Source organism: Stegastes partitus, unplaced genomic scaffold, assembly GCF_000690725.1.
Source record: "Stegastes partitus isolate 25-593 unplaced genomic scaffold, Stegastes_partitus-1.0.2 Scaffold793, whole genome shotgun sequence".
Taxonomy (NCBI): domain Eukaryota; kingdom Metazoa; phylum Chordata; class Actinopteri; family Pomacentridae; genus Stegastes; species Stegastes partitus.
In genome coordinates this window covers 267,886-286,796 of record NW_007578524.1, presented here as the reverse complement: position 1 = coordinate 286,796, position 18,911 = coordinate 267,886, and the positions used below count along the sequence as shown (strand labels likewise).

The 18,911-nt window shown below is 42.8% G+C and overlaps 2 protein-coding genes across 2 annotated transcripts in view; one reads left to right on the top strand and one right to left on the bottom strand.

The window, feature by feature from the left end:
* Nucleotides 1-15,362, top strand: part of nr5a2 (nuclear receptor subfamily 5, group A, member 2) — a gene marked incomplete at its 5' end in the record, with an annotated part of 32,805 nt that extends 17,443 nt beyond the window's left edge. The window contains one exon of the mRNA XM_008292213.1: nt 13,205-15,362. Within this exon, the coding sequence (XP_008290435.1) occupies nt 13,205-13,452 (248 nt within the window). The remainder of the gene's footprint in view (nt 1-13,204) is intronic.
* An 855-nt stretch (nt 15,363-16,217) lies between these two features.
* Nucleotides 16,218-18,911, bottom strand: part of LOC103364917 (probable G-protein coupled receptor 144) — a 99,166-nt gene continuing 96,472 nt past the window's right edge. Inside the window, exon 25 of the mRNA XM_008292212.1 lies at nt 16,218-17,450. Within this exon, the coding sequence (XP_008290434.1) occupies nt 17,313-17,450 (138 nt within the window). The 3' untranslated portion in view covers nt 16,218-17,312. The remainder of the gene's footprint in view (nt 17,451-18,911) is intronic.

The following is an 18,911-nucleotide window of genomic DNA, read 5'->3' as shown; positions in this document are numbered from 1 at the left end:
GCGCTAGCGCTTTGCTTTGGCTATTGATGTCTCAACATTAACAGTTACAAGCTGCTACAGAAAATCAATGTTCAACTTTTATTACCAGCTGCATAACGCAGAGGACCTCCTACCAGCTGGTACTTAGCAGTCGAAAGGAGGCACTGACGGTCGACTCGGCACGTCAGGTGTTTTCTAAGCGATATCTGCAGTAATATCAATCATGTGTATAGCATATGGGGGCTTTCAGGGGCCAGTTGAGGGCCTTTGGGCTTCGGGGCATCATATAGGAAGGTATAGCAGGCCAAACAAATTAGCGCAGCCTTGCTAATATCTGCCTCTGTGCCTGAACGGAGACTTAAAAGTGAGGATGTGAGACAGGCAGGAAAGTTTTTATCTTAAACTCTTAGCGTCTGCACTTTCTTTTGCGTCTCTTCGAACGCCGCCAGTTCTCCAACACGCACACGGACAGCGCACTACCCAACTATAATCAAGCCAAAATAGCCATTGATTCCCTCAAGCAGCACCACCGACCAGTCATCCATCCATCATCAGCATCAACCTGGATGTGTGTGTTGTAACATGGAATCTAAACCCAGGTAGCATGCATCTGGAGCGGCTCAGGCCTCTCAAACATTTATGAGGGGCTACCAAGTAGCGGTACGGCAGCCCTTCTGGGACAAACAGCCCCCGGTTCTGTACTCTCAGTCCCGATCAATGGAACTCAAGTTCATTACACACACTTTTCAGTCGAACGGCGGCAACTGATTTTTTTTTTCTCTCCCCCCCCCCCTCCTCTGATCGTCGAGCAGCCCACCACTGGGGCTGCATTACACTTGCTTGTTTACGTGACTGCGCGTACAGGGGAAGACGGGGGAACCGAGTGTGTACCGGTGTGCATGCGCGTGTCTGTGTGTGTGTGTGTGTGTGTGTGTGTGTGTGTGTGTGCAAACAGGGGCTGCTCCCAGTGGACGGAGCTTGAGGTTATCATTATGTACAGGTCGGTCCGCTGCAATGCTAATGTTAATGCATTCTCAGTGGCCGCAGCTCGAGTCCCAACGCTGTGCTAGCAGGGCTGCTACTCCTCTCCAATTAAAGGCTGAGGGATGTCTGTTTGGGGTAGGGAGGACAGGCCTGGGCTATCCGGGGCCCTGAGGAGAACAGGCTCACATTAGTCAAGGAAAACAGACTCGGAGAACAAATTGTGCATACATTGGAGTGCTGCAGAAAATCCCACTCTTGATTTGAGTGATTTCTTAACTAAAGATCATCTCCTCTCTGGCTGTAATTTAACCCATTTTAACTATTTTTTTTGGGAGGTTATACATCAAGTGAACCTCATCGCACCGACCCAGCTGGTTTCAAACTGTCAGAACAAGCTGCTTTTCAGTCTTTAACTTCATTAACTTTATATTTGACACGAAAGCAGCCTTTCTAAACTAATTTTCCAAAGTCAGAAAACCAATCTGCAGAGCACTGTCAAGCAAAAAAAGACAAACTGTCAACAAAATTGAGCCGGTTCTAGCAATCGAACAAGCATCAATGTTTCACTCAGAAGTTGTAGATGCACAACATAACTGTGTGTGTGTGTGTGTGTGGAGGGGTGGTTGGCGGTGTTGCATGACAGCAGGGATGGAACAACTGCCACAGTCATGCAGCGTATTGATCAGACCGCCTGCCTCAGCCTTACTTAAACATTACATACAGGCAGCAGCAAAGAGCTCCACAAGCCTCCCGACGGAGCTCTCTCAGTCAGTGACCACTCTTCTTTGATTAAATGTGTACACTACGGCATACATCCGTCAATTAAATGTGTAAATTCCAGACTATAAGCCGCTACTTTTTTCACACACTTTGAACAATGATGCGGTTAATTTATAGATTTTTACAAGTTCTACGAATTTGCCTCGAGACCAAAGTGACATTGACAGCGACAACGAAAGAGAGACTGAGGAAGTGTGTGACGAAATAACTCTGAGGCTGTTCAACTCTGTCACTGAAGAAGACGACTTTAGTGGTTTTAGTGCAGGAGGAAGATGAAGATAGAGATCAATGACTTTTTCTGGTAGGCTGCTGTGTTTTTAATTTCTTAACCAGCCATGTTTGGGAAAAAAGCATTTATGTATTTGTGTATGTTGCCGGTACGTATTTAATTAAAAGTTTAAAAAATCTTTCTGTGTAAACATCTCCTGTTACAACGTGGACACCTGCAGCTTATAGACAAGTGCAGCCTATATATGTACAAAACTTGTTTTCTTTTTAAAGTTAGTGGGTGCAGCTTATATTCAGGTGCGCTCAATAGTCCGGCATTTCCGGTAGTAATGTAATGCACATATTTAGGATCTAGGCCAAAGGGTAGTGTTGTGGCCCCTCAGTCTTTACGTGTATTGCTGGTAAAATGTTCAGTAATACAAATGTAATCAGATGGACCCCTAGCTTTACACACCGGCCGCGTCAATCATTGGTGAAGTTGTAAAGCCCTTCAGTCCACGTCTCAGCAGGAGCTACAAGTCCTATTGCTGCAACTGTCATCTGAGGCAAATCTTTATGACGAGACATTTACGGCCCGCCGTAGCTCATGATGTGTCATTAGTGTTACTCATTGGACAATCACTGCTTTAAATGTAAAAGAGGGGCACTCAAGAGTTGTAATGGTTGAGCAAGATAAAAGGGGGATGACGCACTAAGCTATTTGAAAAGGCTTTAATTTCCATTTGGGATACTAATTGACTCATCGTTTTATTGTTTTAACGGTGATGCCAGAATGTTTCCAGTCCAGATACGAAGCCCGTTAAACACAATCCCCCCTCCTATCGAGCGGCGATGAAATGGAACTCGCTCTGATTGACTCCGAACTCGCGAGTGCGTGAAAAAATGCTGAGTACACGAGGAGTAAAAATAATCCTCTACATTTCACCTAGCGGTCTGATATTACAAATGGGGCTCAGTGGCATTACAGCACTGCCTGGCATGCGGATTGTCAGTCATTGTGTCCCTGTGTGAATATGTATAGTGCAGAGGCATGTGTTTAAACTATGGTCGTGGTAAGCTATATGGTGGTCAGGTGGCTGCTGCAAGATTATACACCCTTTGCTCTTTGAGCTTCTGTGTGTGCGTTGTGTGTGTGTGTGTGTGTCTTTGGACAATGTAGTTACAAGATACTTCTGGCAGAGCAGTGAACAGCAGAGCTTTAAGGTGATGTGTGTGTGTGTGTGTGTGTGTGTAACCAGAGACAGTGATTAAATGTTTTAAAGCACAGATGATCCAACAGTTGCTGTGTCTTTTCTCTCGCCCATTCTTCCTCCCTCTCTCTCTCTCCTCATTGAGCCCCCACCCACCTGTGACCCTACACCCCCTCTCCTGAACCATCACAGCTCCTTTCTTGTCTCTTCCTTCTAGTCCTTAAAGATATTTTAAGCCCTGCGAGTCCAACACACACACATACACACATGCATTGAGCAAAGCCTTGTATTGTGTTAAAAGAGAGAGAGAGAGAGAGAGAAAACAATGTGGTAGTTGTTGGAGCTCAGGTTGCCAAGACAAGCAACACATGCTGATACAAAGGTGATCATCAATCAATCCATTTTGTTGTCACACAAACCTACATACAACGCACATATGAGAAAAGAAAATAAAGCTGTGGAACATAAAAGAATATTCAGTGCTAGACCTTGTCATGCCAGCTCTAGGCCTGTGCAAACGTCCTCAGAGCATGACGTTGTACTTTAGTGCCACCTGGCCCTGGTGTCCACAGCTACTGCCGGAGGTTCACCGCAAGCCTTTAAACTGTCTGAATGTTTAGTGATGAGAAGTTTTTGTCTGCAAGAAGCACAGCAGCCTTATTATAGTCTTTCAACAAGAAGGAGAATGAACGGACAGTCTGACCTGCTGTCTGTACATCAGCAGATAATTCTGCTCATACCAAGCTGTGTTGGACAGAACAAAGGTATCTGATTACTCTGTCCTGATTACTCCAGTACACAGTTGATTATCAAAGCATGCGAGTGCTAATTTTTCCCAGATATTTCATCTGATTTCGTTCTGCAGACACTTTGGGAGGGAAAGAGTCACCTCATCCCACAAATACTCAGGAAAGCGAACGTTCAGAACCTTTTCCTTGGTTTTTCTCCTCCCTTTATGTTGTTTTTGGAATTGCGCTTTTACAGTTGGACGTCGCGCCAGTGTGTAATGAGCAACACAAGAGCACCCAGGCATGAAACAACCCACTTTGTCCTTTAAAAGTCTTCCAATGAAGCCGCCGAAAGTCTCAAACCACAATGTGTGCCGAGCGCAGACCCCCTGAACCACAGACAAACACGCTCCACAATATCTTTTCTATTAAGCAAGCATCTTTGCGGTTGATCCTCACAATTACTCATTTCCTCCGATTTCCTTGAACTGCGCATTTTGAATGTCCTAACAGTAGAAACATGCGGCGAATTCACTAAATCGAGTCCAGCTTTGAGAGGCAGCGTGCAAACATGTCATTCTGCATTAGCTCTGAGGGGGGAGGCGGGGAGGGCCACCGCCATCCAATACTTAAGAATAAATTAAAGTCCAATTTGCACTTATGTGACAAGAGGAGTCAACTTAACAGGGAACAAAAAAATCACACAGAGAACAAAGAAGTCAAAGGAAAGTGTGGAGGAATATGCGAGAGCGTCTTTAGTCAGCACTCTACCTGCTGGCTTCCATCATCAAATGAGAACGGAGCAAAGGAGGACAGAGAGGGAGAGGGAGAGCGATGGCGAGATGTAAAACTAGAAAGTGAGGGAGAAAGAAGGAGTGAGAGACAGAGAGGGGGGTAACTGACGCTATGGATTAACTGTCCTTCATGCTGAAAATATACATCCCCGGGCGCTTGCCGCTGAATTATTAATTCAAATTTGTCAGAGAAAGAATGAGAGAAATCTATTGACGGGGACACGAGCCCTTTAATGGTCTCATTAAAGGGGAGGCTTCCCGCACCAGGCACCTTCTGTACTGCTGCAGGAGTTTTCAGGGCAGTGGAGGGTTGGAGGGGGGTACTTGACCCCCCAATGATTTTCTGTCACTTTATCATAAACAAGAAAGGTTGACATGCCTCTCCACTGCCCACACCCTCCCTCTACCACCAAACAAACCCTGTGTGTAATTAGCCAACGGGTGCAAAAGTGCACTGAATGTAAACGCGCTTCGCATGCATGCATTGATACGGGCAGACAGAGACGGCAACAACACACACACACACACACACATTCTGCGCTGTGGCTGCTTTGACTAGCAAAAAAAACACACAAGTCAAGAAGAGCCCGAAGAGTCACCTCACAGGTAACAGCAGTATTGATTTGTAATTGTTTCGATTCTTTTTTTTTTTTTTTACTTTTTCCATTTCACTGCTCCGAAGATCATTTCCTCAGATTACGCCCAACGCTGAGACTTTGCATGTGGATTGCTGTCCGTTACATTTGAGCCTGTCAGTCAAGCGTTAGCATCATTAGCTGCATATAAGTGCATGACTGGGAGCTGTTTGGTGGTGTTGGTGTATGTGTGTGTGTGTGTGTGTGTGTGTGTGAAGGGGGGGGTCTGTACAATCCAGACAGCATTAGGAAGGTGGGAGAGCAGGGACCTGTGGGTGCATCACTCAGTCCGAGGCCAGCTCATTGAAAGGCTTTTGGTTCCACCTCCAGGGGGGCTAAAGAAGGGGGCAATAAGAAGCGGAGGTGGGGAGGACCAGAGGGACCACAGAGGGCTAAGCACTAGGTTCATTGCTGATTCAAGTCTCTCAGTATCCCTCTGGCAAATGGATTTTCATAATGCTGAGACAATGTGATTTTTTTTTTTCACCAGCAATATGATTTTTACCCCAGTGAGTCTGCATCATGTCAGAAATGCAACTAAGGATTATTTTCATTATTGATTCATCTCGCAATTAGTTTAACTCATTTATCATAATGTGTCCAAAAAAACTAACAAAAAAAACTGATCATGCTGATTATTTTTGATGTCATTTATCGTTGCGGCTCTGATCGTAGTGCAACAATATCATTAACAGCAAAACAATAATAAGAACAGATAGTAATACATGCCGTCCTATGTCAGGAAGTCTCAACTCTCCCTTTAATACTTATTCCCACTGATATTAACCTCCCTGGCTGCGCCCATCTGTTGAAGCCCCCTCAGTACCACCACCGCAGACAGGACGAGCTGATTCAGGGTGTAAACTTGTTTTCCCCTTCACCTCGAGATAAACCCCCAGCACCTTCCAGCCAGCATAGGCAATGAGAGAAGCTTGTCTCCTTCTCGCTCCGAGCACCTTCTTTCTCTTGTTTATTTTATCAGACCTAAGGCACATTTCTCTTCCTCTCAATATCTCCCGACCTCTCTCCATTGCCCCCGCCGAGCCCGCCGACCCATCCTTGGGCGACAGAACTCAACCAGCCCCTACCTGTTTAGCTTAACAACAATAGCAATGTTGTCGGCGGAGGTTTAGATCTGACTTAATATATCCCCAACTGGACCGTATCTGCTTAATTCTCTTTCATAGCCGCATGGCATTCGGCCCCTCGAGAGGCTAAAGAGCCGGTTTGATGAGTTGGCGGGCAAATTGAGCCTTAATGCTTTATTCTGACATGCTGACAATAGCCCGTCCCTATTGGTGGTCTGTTTCCAGGAACTGTGAGACAGTTGTTATTATGCATTGTTTGCACAGAGGATATTTGGCCTCTGGACACAGGGCTCTGTGTTAGCTTCGGGGCATGTAGCTACAGTATGTAAGTGTATGCCGGTGAAATAACGGTCACTGTTTAAGATAAAGGGTCACTGCTCAGGGCTTAACGAGGCCTTTGTAAAAAACTTAATGAGTGTAAAAGATTATTTGATGCAAATTTAAAGGATCAAACTTATTTGACATGTTCACTCTTGGCTCATAAAACTACAGAAGGATGTTTGGTTGCTACTATAATCAAGATATTAGTATTTTGTGGAATCAGTATGGCAATCCTGCAGAAACTACATCTGACCCCAGTTCACCATAAAGTGAAATGAGCTCTTGCTGCATGAAGAATAAAGAGTTTTAAGACGGTGGATGAGGCTTTTCATTGTTAACCCTTAGCTAACCCGGGCTCCTCCGTAGCCTAAGGGCACCGGGATGCTCCTGCCAAAGGGCTGCTTGGATAATCAAACAGCATCTGAAACCACTAATCTCCACACCTTCCTGTAACTTGCTGAAACTGGCAATATGACAAGAACATCAGCCTCACACGGCTATTGAGCAGGTGAGAAAGTAAGCAAGGGTCTTTCTCGCCCCTTTTTAATTATTTACGGTACTTTTTTTTCCCGTATTTACAAATGAGGACAACACCACAAATGCCTGCGAGGCGAGAACTTTCGGACACATTCGTCATTATCTTGGAGACTTTTGCTTTCAAGTTGTCTTTTCCGATCGTATCCCTTCCTTAACCCTTCGTGTTTTGCAGCGTGAAGTTCCCAGGAGGGTCGTGAGACATCAATTTTTTTGATAAAACTGACAAAAGATAAATTCTTACACATCCTCCTCTTGTACCCTTTGACAGGATCGGTGTGATTCTGTGAGCCTTTGGTGTATGAAGTCTCAAAGACACCGCATTAAATGTTAAGGAGCATACAACTGCAGTTTACCGCATTTTTTTTTTTTTTCTCTCTTTCTAACGTTGAGGCGTCGTATCGGAGAAAGGGAATTCCCCAAATGGGACTTGGAGGAAAACAAGGAAGCTGAGAGCTCCAGGGAGCAGGGAAACTTGTTTTCTGGCAAGCATGGATAGATGAGGACTGTAATACTCTAATGGGGAAGTAGAGCCTCCTGTAGAGGAAAGAGGAAAAAAAATAGACACTTCCATGTGAAATGTTGTCAGTGGAGTATTGATGTGAGCTGAGGTGAGTGTGTGTAGCTGGGGTTTGTGTTTTTCGTGCACTTCATGACTTGACGGAGGAACGAGGGTAAGAAAAACATCTCCAATACAAACCTCAGCTTACGTATCAAGGCAGTGCAACATAACTCAGATAATAGCCTACTTAAGTGATACCGTTAACCAGGCGGCCATTGCTCCTTGCCCTATGGCCCTTATTTGCTTTGACTGCCCTCGCTGCTCTGTTTTTTTTTCTTTTTTTAAACGCAAACACACACACACACAGACACATTCTCCCAGTGAACATGTTAGCACCGCATGTTGCTTGGAGTAAATCCTCAGTCCTCACTTGGTTCTCTCAGAGTCAAAGGGCACCGGGTTCGCTTCTTTCAACGCCCCCATCTCTGATTGGAGCCAAGCCGAGGCAGATTAATGATGAATAAAGTAGCTGCGCACAGTGTTGACTTGATAACAATCCGGTAGGGTGCAATAAAGAGGACTTAGCCCGGACACAGGTTCAACTCTTCGCCCTTTGAAGCGCCGCCGCTGTAGTAAAAGGTGCTCGAGCTTTGATAGGCTCATATAAACGCCTGTGAAAGTCCCGATTGGAAGAGCCCAGCCTCCCCCTTAATTCCCGCCCTACGCAGGAAGTAACCGGTTTGTCTTTCGCTCACGTTTAATTGGCCGAGTTTACCGACTGCGGTTCACTCAATAACTATTTATGATCCAGGAGTTTTATGTGTTTTTTTTTTTTTTTTTGTACCTGGCAGAAAACACATGTTTGAAAGGCAGAGTGTGTTGTGGTAGCATGTGACTGAGAGGTTTATTGATTGAACCAGTAAAAGTGTGTTGTGAGAGACACGGTGTTGTTTTGGCATGTTTTAAGTGTTGACCTCATCGCAGAGTCTTCTAGTAAGAAGGAATGACTGGAAATGGGCGACGGCTTGATGTAGACATGGGGTTATAAAACAGGTCAGGTTGGTATTCTGGGTGACCTTCTCTTTATACTGATTAAATCCAAGCAAATGAAGCTAAATTTGTGATTTATTTTATTGCACGCTGGCTCATAATACGCACAGAAGTGTCATCATTCACAGCTACTCGGTTGTTTTACTGTACAACGCAATGTTTTCTGCCTCTTTGGCCTCTTACAGCCACAAACAAAGTGACAAATGTTTGGTTTAGCAGAGGATGGTGAACTTTGACACGAGCTGATGTGTTTTTATCTCTCTGATCCAAGTTTTTTTTTCTCTCTCTCTCTCTCTCTCTGCACCACATTGTCCACTCTGTGAGGCATCTCTGAGATCAGAGTGAAATAATGGAGCAGGCATTTGCATGAGTGAATGTGCAGTGTGTCTAAATGCTGTGCGTGTGTGTGTCCCTGGAGCAGGTTGATTGTAAGGGTCGGCGAAAGAGTGTAAAAGCACATGCGGAGAGGTACGCACACACAGCACAGAGCAGATCCTGTCTAATTAAAAAGCACAGCGGAGATTTCAGGGGTTCTGTGAAAGAGAGAGAACGAACGCTTGTGTGTGTGTGTGTGTGTGTGTGTGTGCGCGCGCTGTTGCATTAGGTCGCTGGCTTCAGCATGATCGGCCGTCAAATGGAACAATGTATTCTGTGGGACCTCGGGGTTTCCATTTGAGTATTCGGACGCGGCACTGCAACGAACTGTGGCTGTTTTATGTGAAAAAAAAAAAAAGAAAAAAGTTGATAATTAGTCCCACAGTGACTGAAGGATGAGATGGAGAGAGAGAGAGAGAGAGAGAGGGAGAGGGGCGGGGGAACGAGGGGGCATTGAAGGAAGAGGAGAGAGTGCTTAACACATTTAATACTCCAACCTGACACTGTCTGGGAACCATTGATCAATTGTTTATTTATTTGTTATTTTATCCCTCTCCTCCCCCTCCTGCCTTTGACTGATCAGTCAATTCTCCCGTCTGATTTGATTAGTAGCAAAATTAAGACAAACTTCCTTTCAATCTGAGCAGTTTTTTTGTCCCTCTTTTTTTTTTTCCTGCCCACTGGCTTTTGCAGTTGGGAGTAGAGATCAAGCTATTGTCATTTGTGCCGTTTCTTTCTCCTTTTTTTTTTTTTTTTTTTGGAAGCTCTGATTCATTATTTTTTCAAAAGAGGCTCTGGTAATAATTAGCAATTAAAATGCTGTCTTTTTTTTTTTTTTGCCTCACTTTCCCCCTAATTAGCTTGACAGAGACATTGGGTGTTAATTCTCTATAGTTTCTCCCCCCCAACATCCACAAACACACACGCATCAAACTCCTCTCCACGTGCACACACACACACACACTCACGCTCAAACAGACAAAAAAAAAATGTTCACTGAGAAACCATGGCAACACCTCGCATGTTTTCGCTGTGATCCGGGCACACCTTGTCATGTTTCTGCAAATTTGACCAAATCACACCGAAAAGAGGCTCTGACGTCCCTGAATTGATTATTAAACAGCATGCAGTGTTTGTTACTGAAGCCGTCTGTTCTACTGGAAACACTCGTCCTTGCATGATGTTTAAAAAAATAAAATAAAATTACAGACTAAATTATTGTCGCGCCTCAAAAAGTATATTTTGTGAAATATTTACCTCATTTTTTTGTTAATAACGTGCCAGAAAGAATTCAGCTTCACTTCCTGAAATTGTGAATGAAATTTTCGTAGTTTTTCTTTTGGCCTTGGAATCAATTTATGTTTTGCTTTTTTTCTTAAATCTAAGTCCTGTACTCAGTGGTTGGATAGTTTATGGCTGAAATGATTCAACACGTGGACAGATGTCGTCTGATGTAGCTTCTCAAGACGCCATGATTGTCCTCTGTACTTTTATCTGGGATTTTTAAAATTTTATTTTAACATCCCAGATGGAGTTTATGTCCTACAGTTAAAACCTTAAAACCCAATGAACATGTGATATAATGATTCCAGTCGGTTCAGACTTAGTTTACTTACATTTTACTACCTTTAGGGTTTAAATAAATTTAGCAACAATCAAGTAATTCAACCTACAAAACTTTTCTTTGGGGAATTTGTAGGAATGTTAAGACCCTGATGGCATCTTTTTGTTGTTATTTAACAATCAAATTAACAAATAATAAAACACATGACAAATGCATTGGAAAAGTTTTCTGAAAACATCTGATAAAATAATAAGACGGCGGATTAACTTATTCATTCAGATGTCTTTGTTATATTTAGCTAATGGTTTGTTTCCAGCTACAGTGTCTGGACAGGTAGGCTGCTCTTTACAGGTAGGTTTTTTTTTATCATTGAGACTTTCTGAAACTTGGTTCTAGGGAGTCTCCTCAAAGCAGAGCTCAGGATGTATTGAGGCTCGATACCAGTTGCTATTAAGAACTCACCGTTTCCCCGCTGGGGTTTTATTCCTGGCAGTGTGAAGTCTTTGAAACTGCATTTAGACCTTCCTGTATGGAAATAAAATTCACCGCAAATATAGCTCAACAGTCAGCTTAATATAAACGTGATGCATCCAAAACTATTTTAAAGAGGTGCGTGTGTGCAAACTCATTTTTCCGAACTTTCTGAGCAAACTTTTCTCTCCATGTCTCGTCCACACGGTTAAATTGTTTCATGTGCAGATGAAGAAGAGAAAGAGAAAAAAAAAACAGAGAAAAAAACGCGGCCCCCTCGTTGACCTGCGTGGGATGTCTATGTGTTAACGCTTAAAGCGCACTCGCACTCCGCTGGGCTAGCTTATGTAAGGCTATATTAACGCTACACCGAGGTGCTGGCGGTGCGAGGGCTGGCTCAGGAGTCGGCGAGGGGGTCGGACAGCTGAGTGGCAGCAGGAAAAAGCACATGTCATGTTTGTTTGGAGGCTCCTTTGTCACGGGGCCACACCCCTCCTCCCCCCCCCTCCTGCACCATTTCTTCTTCCTGCCCTCCTCTTGGCCTTATTTAGCCCCCCGCCGTGTCACCCAGAGGTCAGGGTGAACACACACACTCACACATACACGAGCAGCGCGAGAGCAGACAGACACACACACACACACACACATGCATACAGATTGTAATAGCATGGTAGAGTGCATCATAGATGGAAGTGCCTTGAAGGACCTGCTTCTCATTCTCTAGACCTCATTAGCTGCTGATTTATCTCCCCCTCCTTCCTCCTAATGCTCTGGGTGGGTGGATGGGGTGCATGTGTGTGTGTGTGTGTGTGTGTGTGTGTGTGAATAAGTGTGTGGGAAGGGGGCACTGTGTGAGAGATAAAGAAATATGTGTATTTCCACGGATTAGTGTCTGCGTATGCGTCTGAGAGAACGGCAGAGATTCGGCGTGAAAGACGGTATATTTTAGCGTGCGTTGGTCCGGAGGTGTCAGCTGTACACAGGGACTGTGTCGTTGCCCATTAGCCCGCTGTGAGAACACTCGACCTGGGGTCAAACAGATTAATAAAAGATCACACACACGCACACACAGAGCTGCTACCTGATTAAATATTCTGCAGCCCTGCGCTTCATAATCATGACAAGTACACACCGCGCTCGGGTTCACCATTATCCATTTAGCAAATTTTTGTCTTGTCTTGCAATAATCTGCTCAAACCCCCAGTGAGCTTATTATTGTCAAGGAAAAGTGCTTATAGCTGCACGGAAAGGTAGGATTTTGGAAAGATGCAAAATGTATTTTGCACAAGGAATTAATAGTGAAAGAAGACTTTCCACCGAGACGAATTCCTGCACATAAATTGCACTTTTAAAAAAATTGTTTTTCGCAAAATTGGTGCTTAAAAAAAAACCAACTTGTATCTCTATATTTAAAAAATAACAATAATTAGAGCGCATTGTTTTGTCGTGATTAAAAATAAAAAGGATGGCTGGTTAAGGAGCAGGTTAAGGAGCAGCTGTGGCGCTAATATGACTGTAACTCTGGCCTACATAATTCATGGACTCCTGGGGAATCCGTGTCTCAGGAGAAGAACCTTTTTGCCTTTACCTGATTCCCTCTACACTGTGGTCCCAAAAGACGATTCAGAGGGAAAAAAGGCGAGAAAGGAGGGATATTTCATCATGCGGTGAAATATCAAGTGAAAATGAGCCAGGACCGAACTTGTAATGCTGTCCCCTGATAGATGAGAACACGAGCTGCTTCTAACCTCTGTGTGTTCATAATGCGAACCGTTATGACCTCTACAGCAGATTATTTAGGTTAAATAGTCATGATTGAGCGTACTGTGACACTGAAACTGCCTTCTGTCCACTCTCTGGTGTCTCTTGTCCCTAATAAGAGTTAAATTCACACACCCCCAAAATAGAAAATAAACTATAATTGCGTAGTTATTGTAAAACGGCTCAACTCAAGCGTCCTTTCTCTTGCTTCCTCCTGCAGATGTGAAGAACCTGGAGAACTTTCACCTGGTAGAAAGCGTGCAGGAGCAGGTAAACGCAGCGCTGCTGGACTACGTCATGTGCAACTACCCGCAGCAAACGGACAAGTTCGGCCAGCTGCTCCTCCGGCTGCCCGAGATCCGAGCCATCAGCCTGCAGGCCGAAGAGTACCTTTACTACAAGCACCTGAACGGCGACGTTCCCTGCAACAACCTGCTCATCGAAATGCTGCACGCCAAGAGAGCTTAGGACGGGGACTGCACGACACACACGACGGCGCGGACATTCTCAAGAGTTTTGCTGCAGCCCCCAAAAAAAATAAAAAGAGGAAAAAAAACAAAAAAACTTCAAAATGATGCTTTCACCAAAACGAACCTCCAGCTCACACTTGGCCGTGTGATGATGTGAAGGGCGGGAGAGCAGAGAGAACTCTTGTTTATATTGAGCTCATTTTGATGTTCAACTTGAAGTGCAGATTTGGACAAAACACATGCACAGAGACTCATGACGTGCACAGATAAAAAGCATATGGATCCCTTTATTGTACAAAAAATAAAATAAAATAAAAAAAAATAAAAAGTCAGACAGAAGAGTCGCTTCTCCTCAACCACACAGAAACAAAAAAAAAACATTGTTGAAAGGAAAAAAAGAGAAACACTTGAAGCAAAACTCTGCATTTGACACTACACGATGATATCTAAATCATCCGCAAGACTATCAGACTGCAACTTAAAGAATGAACAGCCCCCCCCGAGTGTTTTAGCGCTGGTGATATACCGTGAGAGGGGTTTTTTCTGTGCTGAGAAAGGAAGCTGAATAACACTGCCCATCTTTCAGACAGCTGTGTGACTCGAGCGGCGGCTTGTTTCGAGGATCCTCCTGTGTGTATTCTAATTGAAAGCTGGCTTTTAGCTGTTGTTGGTACTGTAAAAGGCAAACGGACAAGCAGTCAGCCAGGCAAGAGACTCTTACCTACCATGTCTGTTTTTTGAACTCACACCAGATGCCTGCCGTGGCAGCTTGACCCCACTGAAAAGGGTGAAAAAATAAAAATAAAGGTCTGAAAAAAAAAGAAAAAAAAGAACATTCTTTAATGAACAAAAAGAGGCTGGTAAGAAGACGATGTGTTTTTTCTCTTGTAATGAAAGTCATTTGCTTCTCATGGTCACCTTGTGGTTCCCCTTTCTTACACCACCAACCTCCCCAAATCATCTTACACTATGTACCTCAGAAAGACCAGTGTTAAATAAATTCACTTAATAATGTCAGCTTAAATAATAGTATTTATAGCCCCCTTTTTTTCCTGCAAAAAAAACAAAACAAAAGAAAAAAAAAAAAACCTCCACACCCTTCTTTTTTTTTTTATTATTTCTTTAAAACTGGAACAAAACAAAGTGTGATTCTGGAGACGGAGAAGGATCAATCCTGCCTTTGTTCGAGAAGACCAAAGCCTGCTGCAGAACAGAAGAAGGAAATTACAAATACCTTAATAATCAGTATTATAAGAGAAAAAAAAAATTTGTGATGTCACAGTTATGTGAGTCTTGCCTTATTTCATTACCATGCTAGCTAACCGTGCAGATGTGAATGAAAATATGTACAAATATATATATAAAGTATTAATGTTGTAAAAAATTTTAAAAAAAGAATAATTCAACAGGTGTTTACATTCATGTGGTCATATGGGAGAGAACTGTGATGAAGCAGAAATTGCAAAGCAATGATTTCCTAAAAAAAAAAGAAGAAAAAAAATGAAATCAACGAAATGAAGAAAAAGATCCCTCTGGTTTGCTTTCTTTGGTGTGTGTACAGTGTTTTATTTTTTTATTTGTTTCGAGCAGTACTTAAATTATGTCGTGAGACACTAAAATCAAAGAGGAATCACACTTAAAATATTAATTTTCTGTGTCTGCTGGCATTCAAACGTTTGTTTTTTGAGCATTGCTGTATAAGGGTTCCGTTTCACTTTCGACCTTTTATTTGTAAGACCTTTTATTTCTTTCTTTTTTGTTTTTTTTTTTTATTTACAGTGCTTTGACCTTTATGATGTACAGTATGTCACTGGTTACGCTTAATAATGAAGATAATTTATTGCGTCGCTGGGTTTCCATCTTTGTGTTACATGACGTGAGGTGTCCACGCCAGAATAAATTTGTTTACTGTAGCATGTTCTTGTTTTGTTTCCATGAGTAGCTCTGAGATGCAGGTCTGGAGCAAAAAATAATGGGCTTTCCAAAAAAAACAGAAAAAAAAGAGGAAAAAAAAAAATAGAAAAAAAAAGATAAAGAAAAACCACTGCAAATTTTTTTTTTTTAAGTCTTTTAAATGTTCATGCAAGTCTGTACATTGAAAAGAGTATTGTATTTAAGTGAGTAGGTGTGAAAGATGTTTGTGCCACATCCGTTTTTCTTACTGAACCTGCATCATTGTTCTGTCCGGTTTGCTCTTATACCAAAGACTGCATCTTTCCCCTGTGAGCTGTGACTTCTCGTATTGTGTCCAAAAATCGACAAAACTGGCTTTTTTTTTTCTTTTCTTAACATATGGCAGCCTAAATGATCCTCATGCTGAGTTTCTTCACGTGTACAGTAGTTGTTACTGTTTTTATCAAAAATGTCCCGACACTTGCCTCCCAACGACGACCTATGGTGTTTATTTGTTTATCTTGTCAACATTTTTTTTGTTAAATAAGTCATGGAATAATCAAAAAGTCTTTCGATGGCATGTTTAATGTACAGAAAAATTCACTTAAACCTGAAAGCTGTTTCTGATTCTGAGCTTTAGCATCTGTTACCCTCATTAATTGTGTCCCTCCCTCCTCCTGATCAGACAATCTTATCATCCACCTTCTCAAATTCTGCGTTTAGGTTCTGCAGCTGCCTTGGACTTTATCATAACATCCAGGTGAACTATACACCACATGCATAGTGACTAATGTGGCCGCTGCAGAAGCTCTACTTTCTACTGCATGTTTGTTCTAACACTGCTGCAGTCCTACTCCACCACCAAGAGGATTTTGTTTGTAGACAGTTTAATAAATGCTTTCAGATAGTGTCGGAAGTTTGAGGGGGGAAAAAAAACCAACAAAACAACAACAACAACAAATGGTGAGAATTCCAGTTGTTTGCTTCACAACACACACATTTCAGGCCACATAGTCATTGTCAGACAGACTTGTATGCAGGATAAATGCTTTGTCAAGGACTTAAACAATGACCTACCTTTGTGCATTATATGCTAATGTACATTTTCCACACATGGGTACACAAAACATAAAAATGCCATTTTCCTTCCCGCTTGTCTATGACTTTTGCCCCTCCTTGCTGACATTCTGAATGCTCCTATCACTATCTGGTCCTGGGGAGTGTCTCTCTCTCTGAGGCTAATTGAATTTTTTCCTCATATTTCAATAAATAATTATTATGCTTATAACACCAGATTCTCGCTTCCTCCGCACACTAACGCCGCCTACTTCCATTTCATTGCCTTTTTGTTTTTTTTTTTTGCTTTTGTGGGGAAATGTTATTCAAGCACTCCTTTACTTAAGATACGGTGAGAAGAATGATAGTTTTCAGCACAAACACTGATCGGAGTCCATGTATGAGAGGAAACAACTTATATTTAACAGCTGACAACAGTGCGACATAAACCCCAGGTGGAGAGAAAGAGGGATAAATGTTCCCACTTGAATCGAACCAGGGACATCCCCGCTACATGATGTGGATCCGACACGAGTGGGTGACAAGGATTACTTAGTGGACTTAATTTACTGAGCGATGTGTTGCTTTCTTAACTAACTTGGAATGTAAGTTGAGATTAAAAGCATATTTGAGGCATTAAAGCTATGATGCAGGGCGTCTCGTGTTGAATGAATCCTGGTTCACAAAAAATAAAAATACTTCCAACCAGTATAAAGGAATGCAAGACTCAAGGGCGAGCATGTACCAAATTTCCTCGTGTCTCTTATATTCATCGTGATGATAATTGTCAATGTGAAGAATTGAAGAAAAAAAAAACGGAGCGCCGATGAGAAGAAACACTGCACCGAAAGTGTGAATAAAAATGAAATCACAATACGAGACCCTCCGATCTTCGTGGCGCCGGCCGGGTCAGTCGACGTAGACGAGGCCGTAGCTTTTCTGAGGCGCGGGGCTGCGAGGGAAACACGAAGCGGCGAACTCGAGCTCCATGGGAACGTGGAGACTGCAACCAGGCGGCAAGGCGTCTGAAGGAGGAGGAGGAAGCTCCTGTTGGAAGAAGGTAAAGGGGTAAGTGGGGTGTGTCCAGTCACTTTATGACAGCGATGTTGATTTACGCTGGAATAACACGAGACTGAAGTCGACACTAGTCACAAACCCAAACACTTGTAAGTTCTTCTACTTCACGATTCAGCAAAGTAGCACCTCGTTTACATGATATGACACCGACCTTTACGATTTTTGTACGCCACGCTTGCATATAGCATCTTTACGACTTCATGTATCTAACTTCACATTTTAAAAATCATAAATTGATGGAAGCCGCTTCCCACAATCACATGTAATCTAAAATAAATCCTGAGTTGGTGGATTAACAAGAATTAACACCTTCAGTTGAGGTCTCTAAGCCACATAATGAAAGCAGTTTAATACCAAAAACAATGAAGTTCCAAAGAGCTGCTGCACTCACTATGATTCAACTTCTGACTCCACTCATCCCACAGCCTTCAGCAGCACAAATGTCATTTTTACAAACTAGAACTCTATTATTTACTTAAACATACTTCTGCTATCACAAAGGGATTCTTGGCATGAGGTTCATAAATGATTGGTTTATGTTTGTAACAAGTACAATGGTGTGGAAATGCAGAGTTGCATTTTGTATTTCACAACATGACATTAAACTGAGCTGAACAGATGCTTAAACTAAAGTGTCACACATCTGTATTCTTTCTGTGACTTCTAACCAGCTTTCCCCTCTCCCTATCTCTCTCCATCTCCTCTCATGTTTTCTTTAAACGAAACACAGCTTTGAAACTAAACAAAAGTTGTTAAATGCTAAGGCAGGCTGGAACTTTTACAGAAAATAAAAATCCAGCAGAAATAGCCGACAGGTTTCTTTAAGTGTCTCATGTAAATGTAATATCATAGCGAACTTTTTTTTCCCTTTTCCCTCCTATGAAGCAAATGATATGAGGGATCATTTAATTGCTGAGGCGGTGAAGATAATGTTAGCAGTGTTCATGTGCAGCATTAAGGATGCTGGTCACAGACGGGCAAGCGGCCAGCTCGATCCCCGGCGCGCAGCGTTGCAATCCTCACTTGGAGCTTGGCTTGCAGTGCCTGGCCTCCTGTCTGTAAATGTGTTAAACCTGCTTTCACTCGCCCTGAATTTGTATAAATAATGTATATACATTTATCCACAGACTCTAACAAGTGCAGCCTCAGGTGAAAATACTCAGAAATGCATGCTATGCGCATCCCCGAAGGTGGACATCAGCTCCAAACCAACCAACTCAAAAGATAACCACACAGAGAGCAAGCAAGAAAAAAAAAGAGAGAAAAAACACAAATGAATAACTTGCCAAAAGCAACATAAACACACATACACACAGTCTTTTCTCTCTCTCTCTCTCCCTCTCTCTCTCTCTCACACACACACAGTGCTGTCAGTTTCTAAACAAGTTTTCCTTTCCGTCACACAAACAGCCCCAAGTTGTGTCTGCCAGT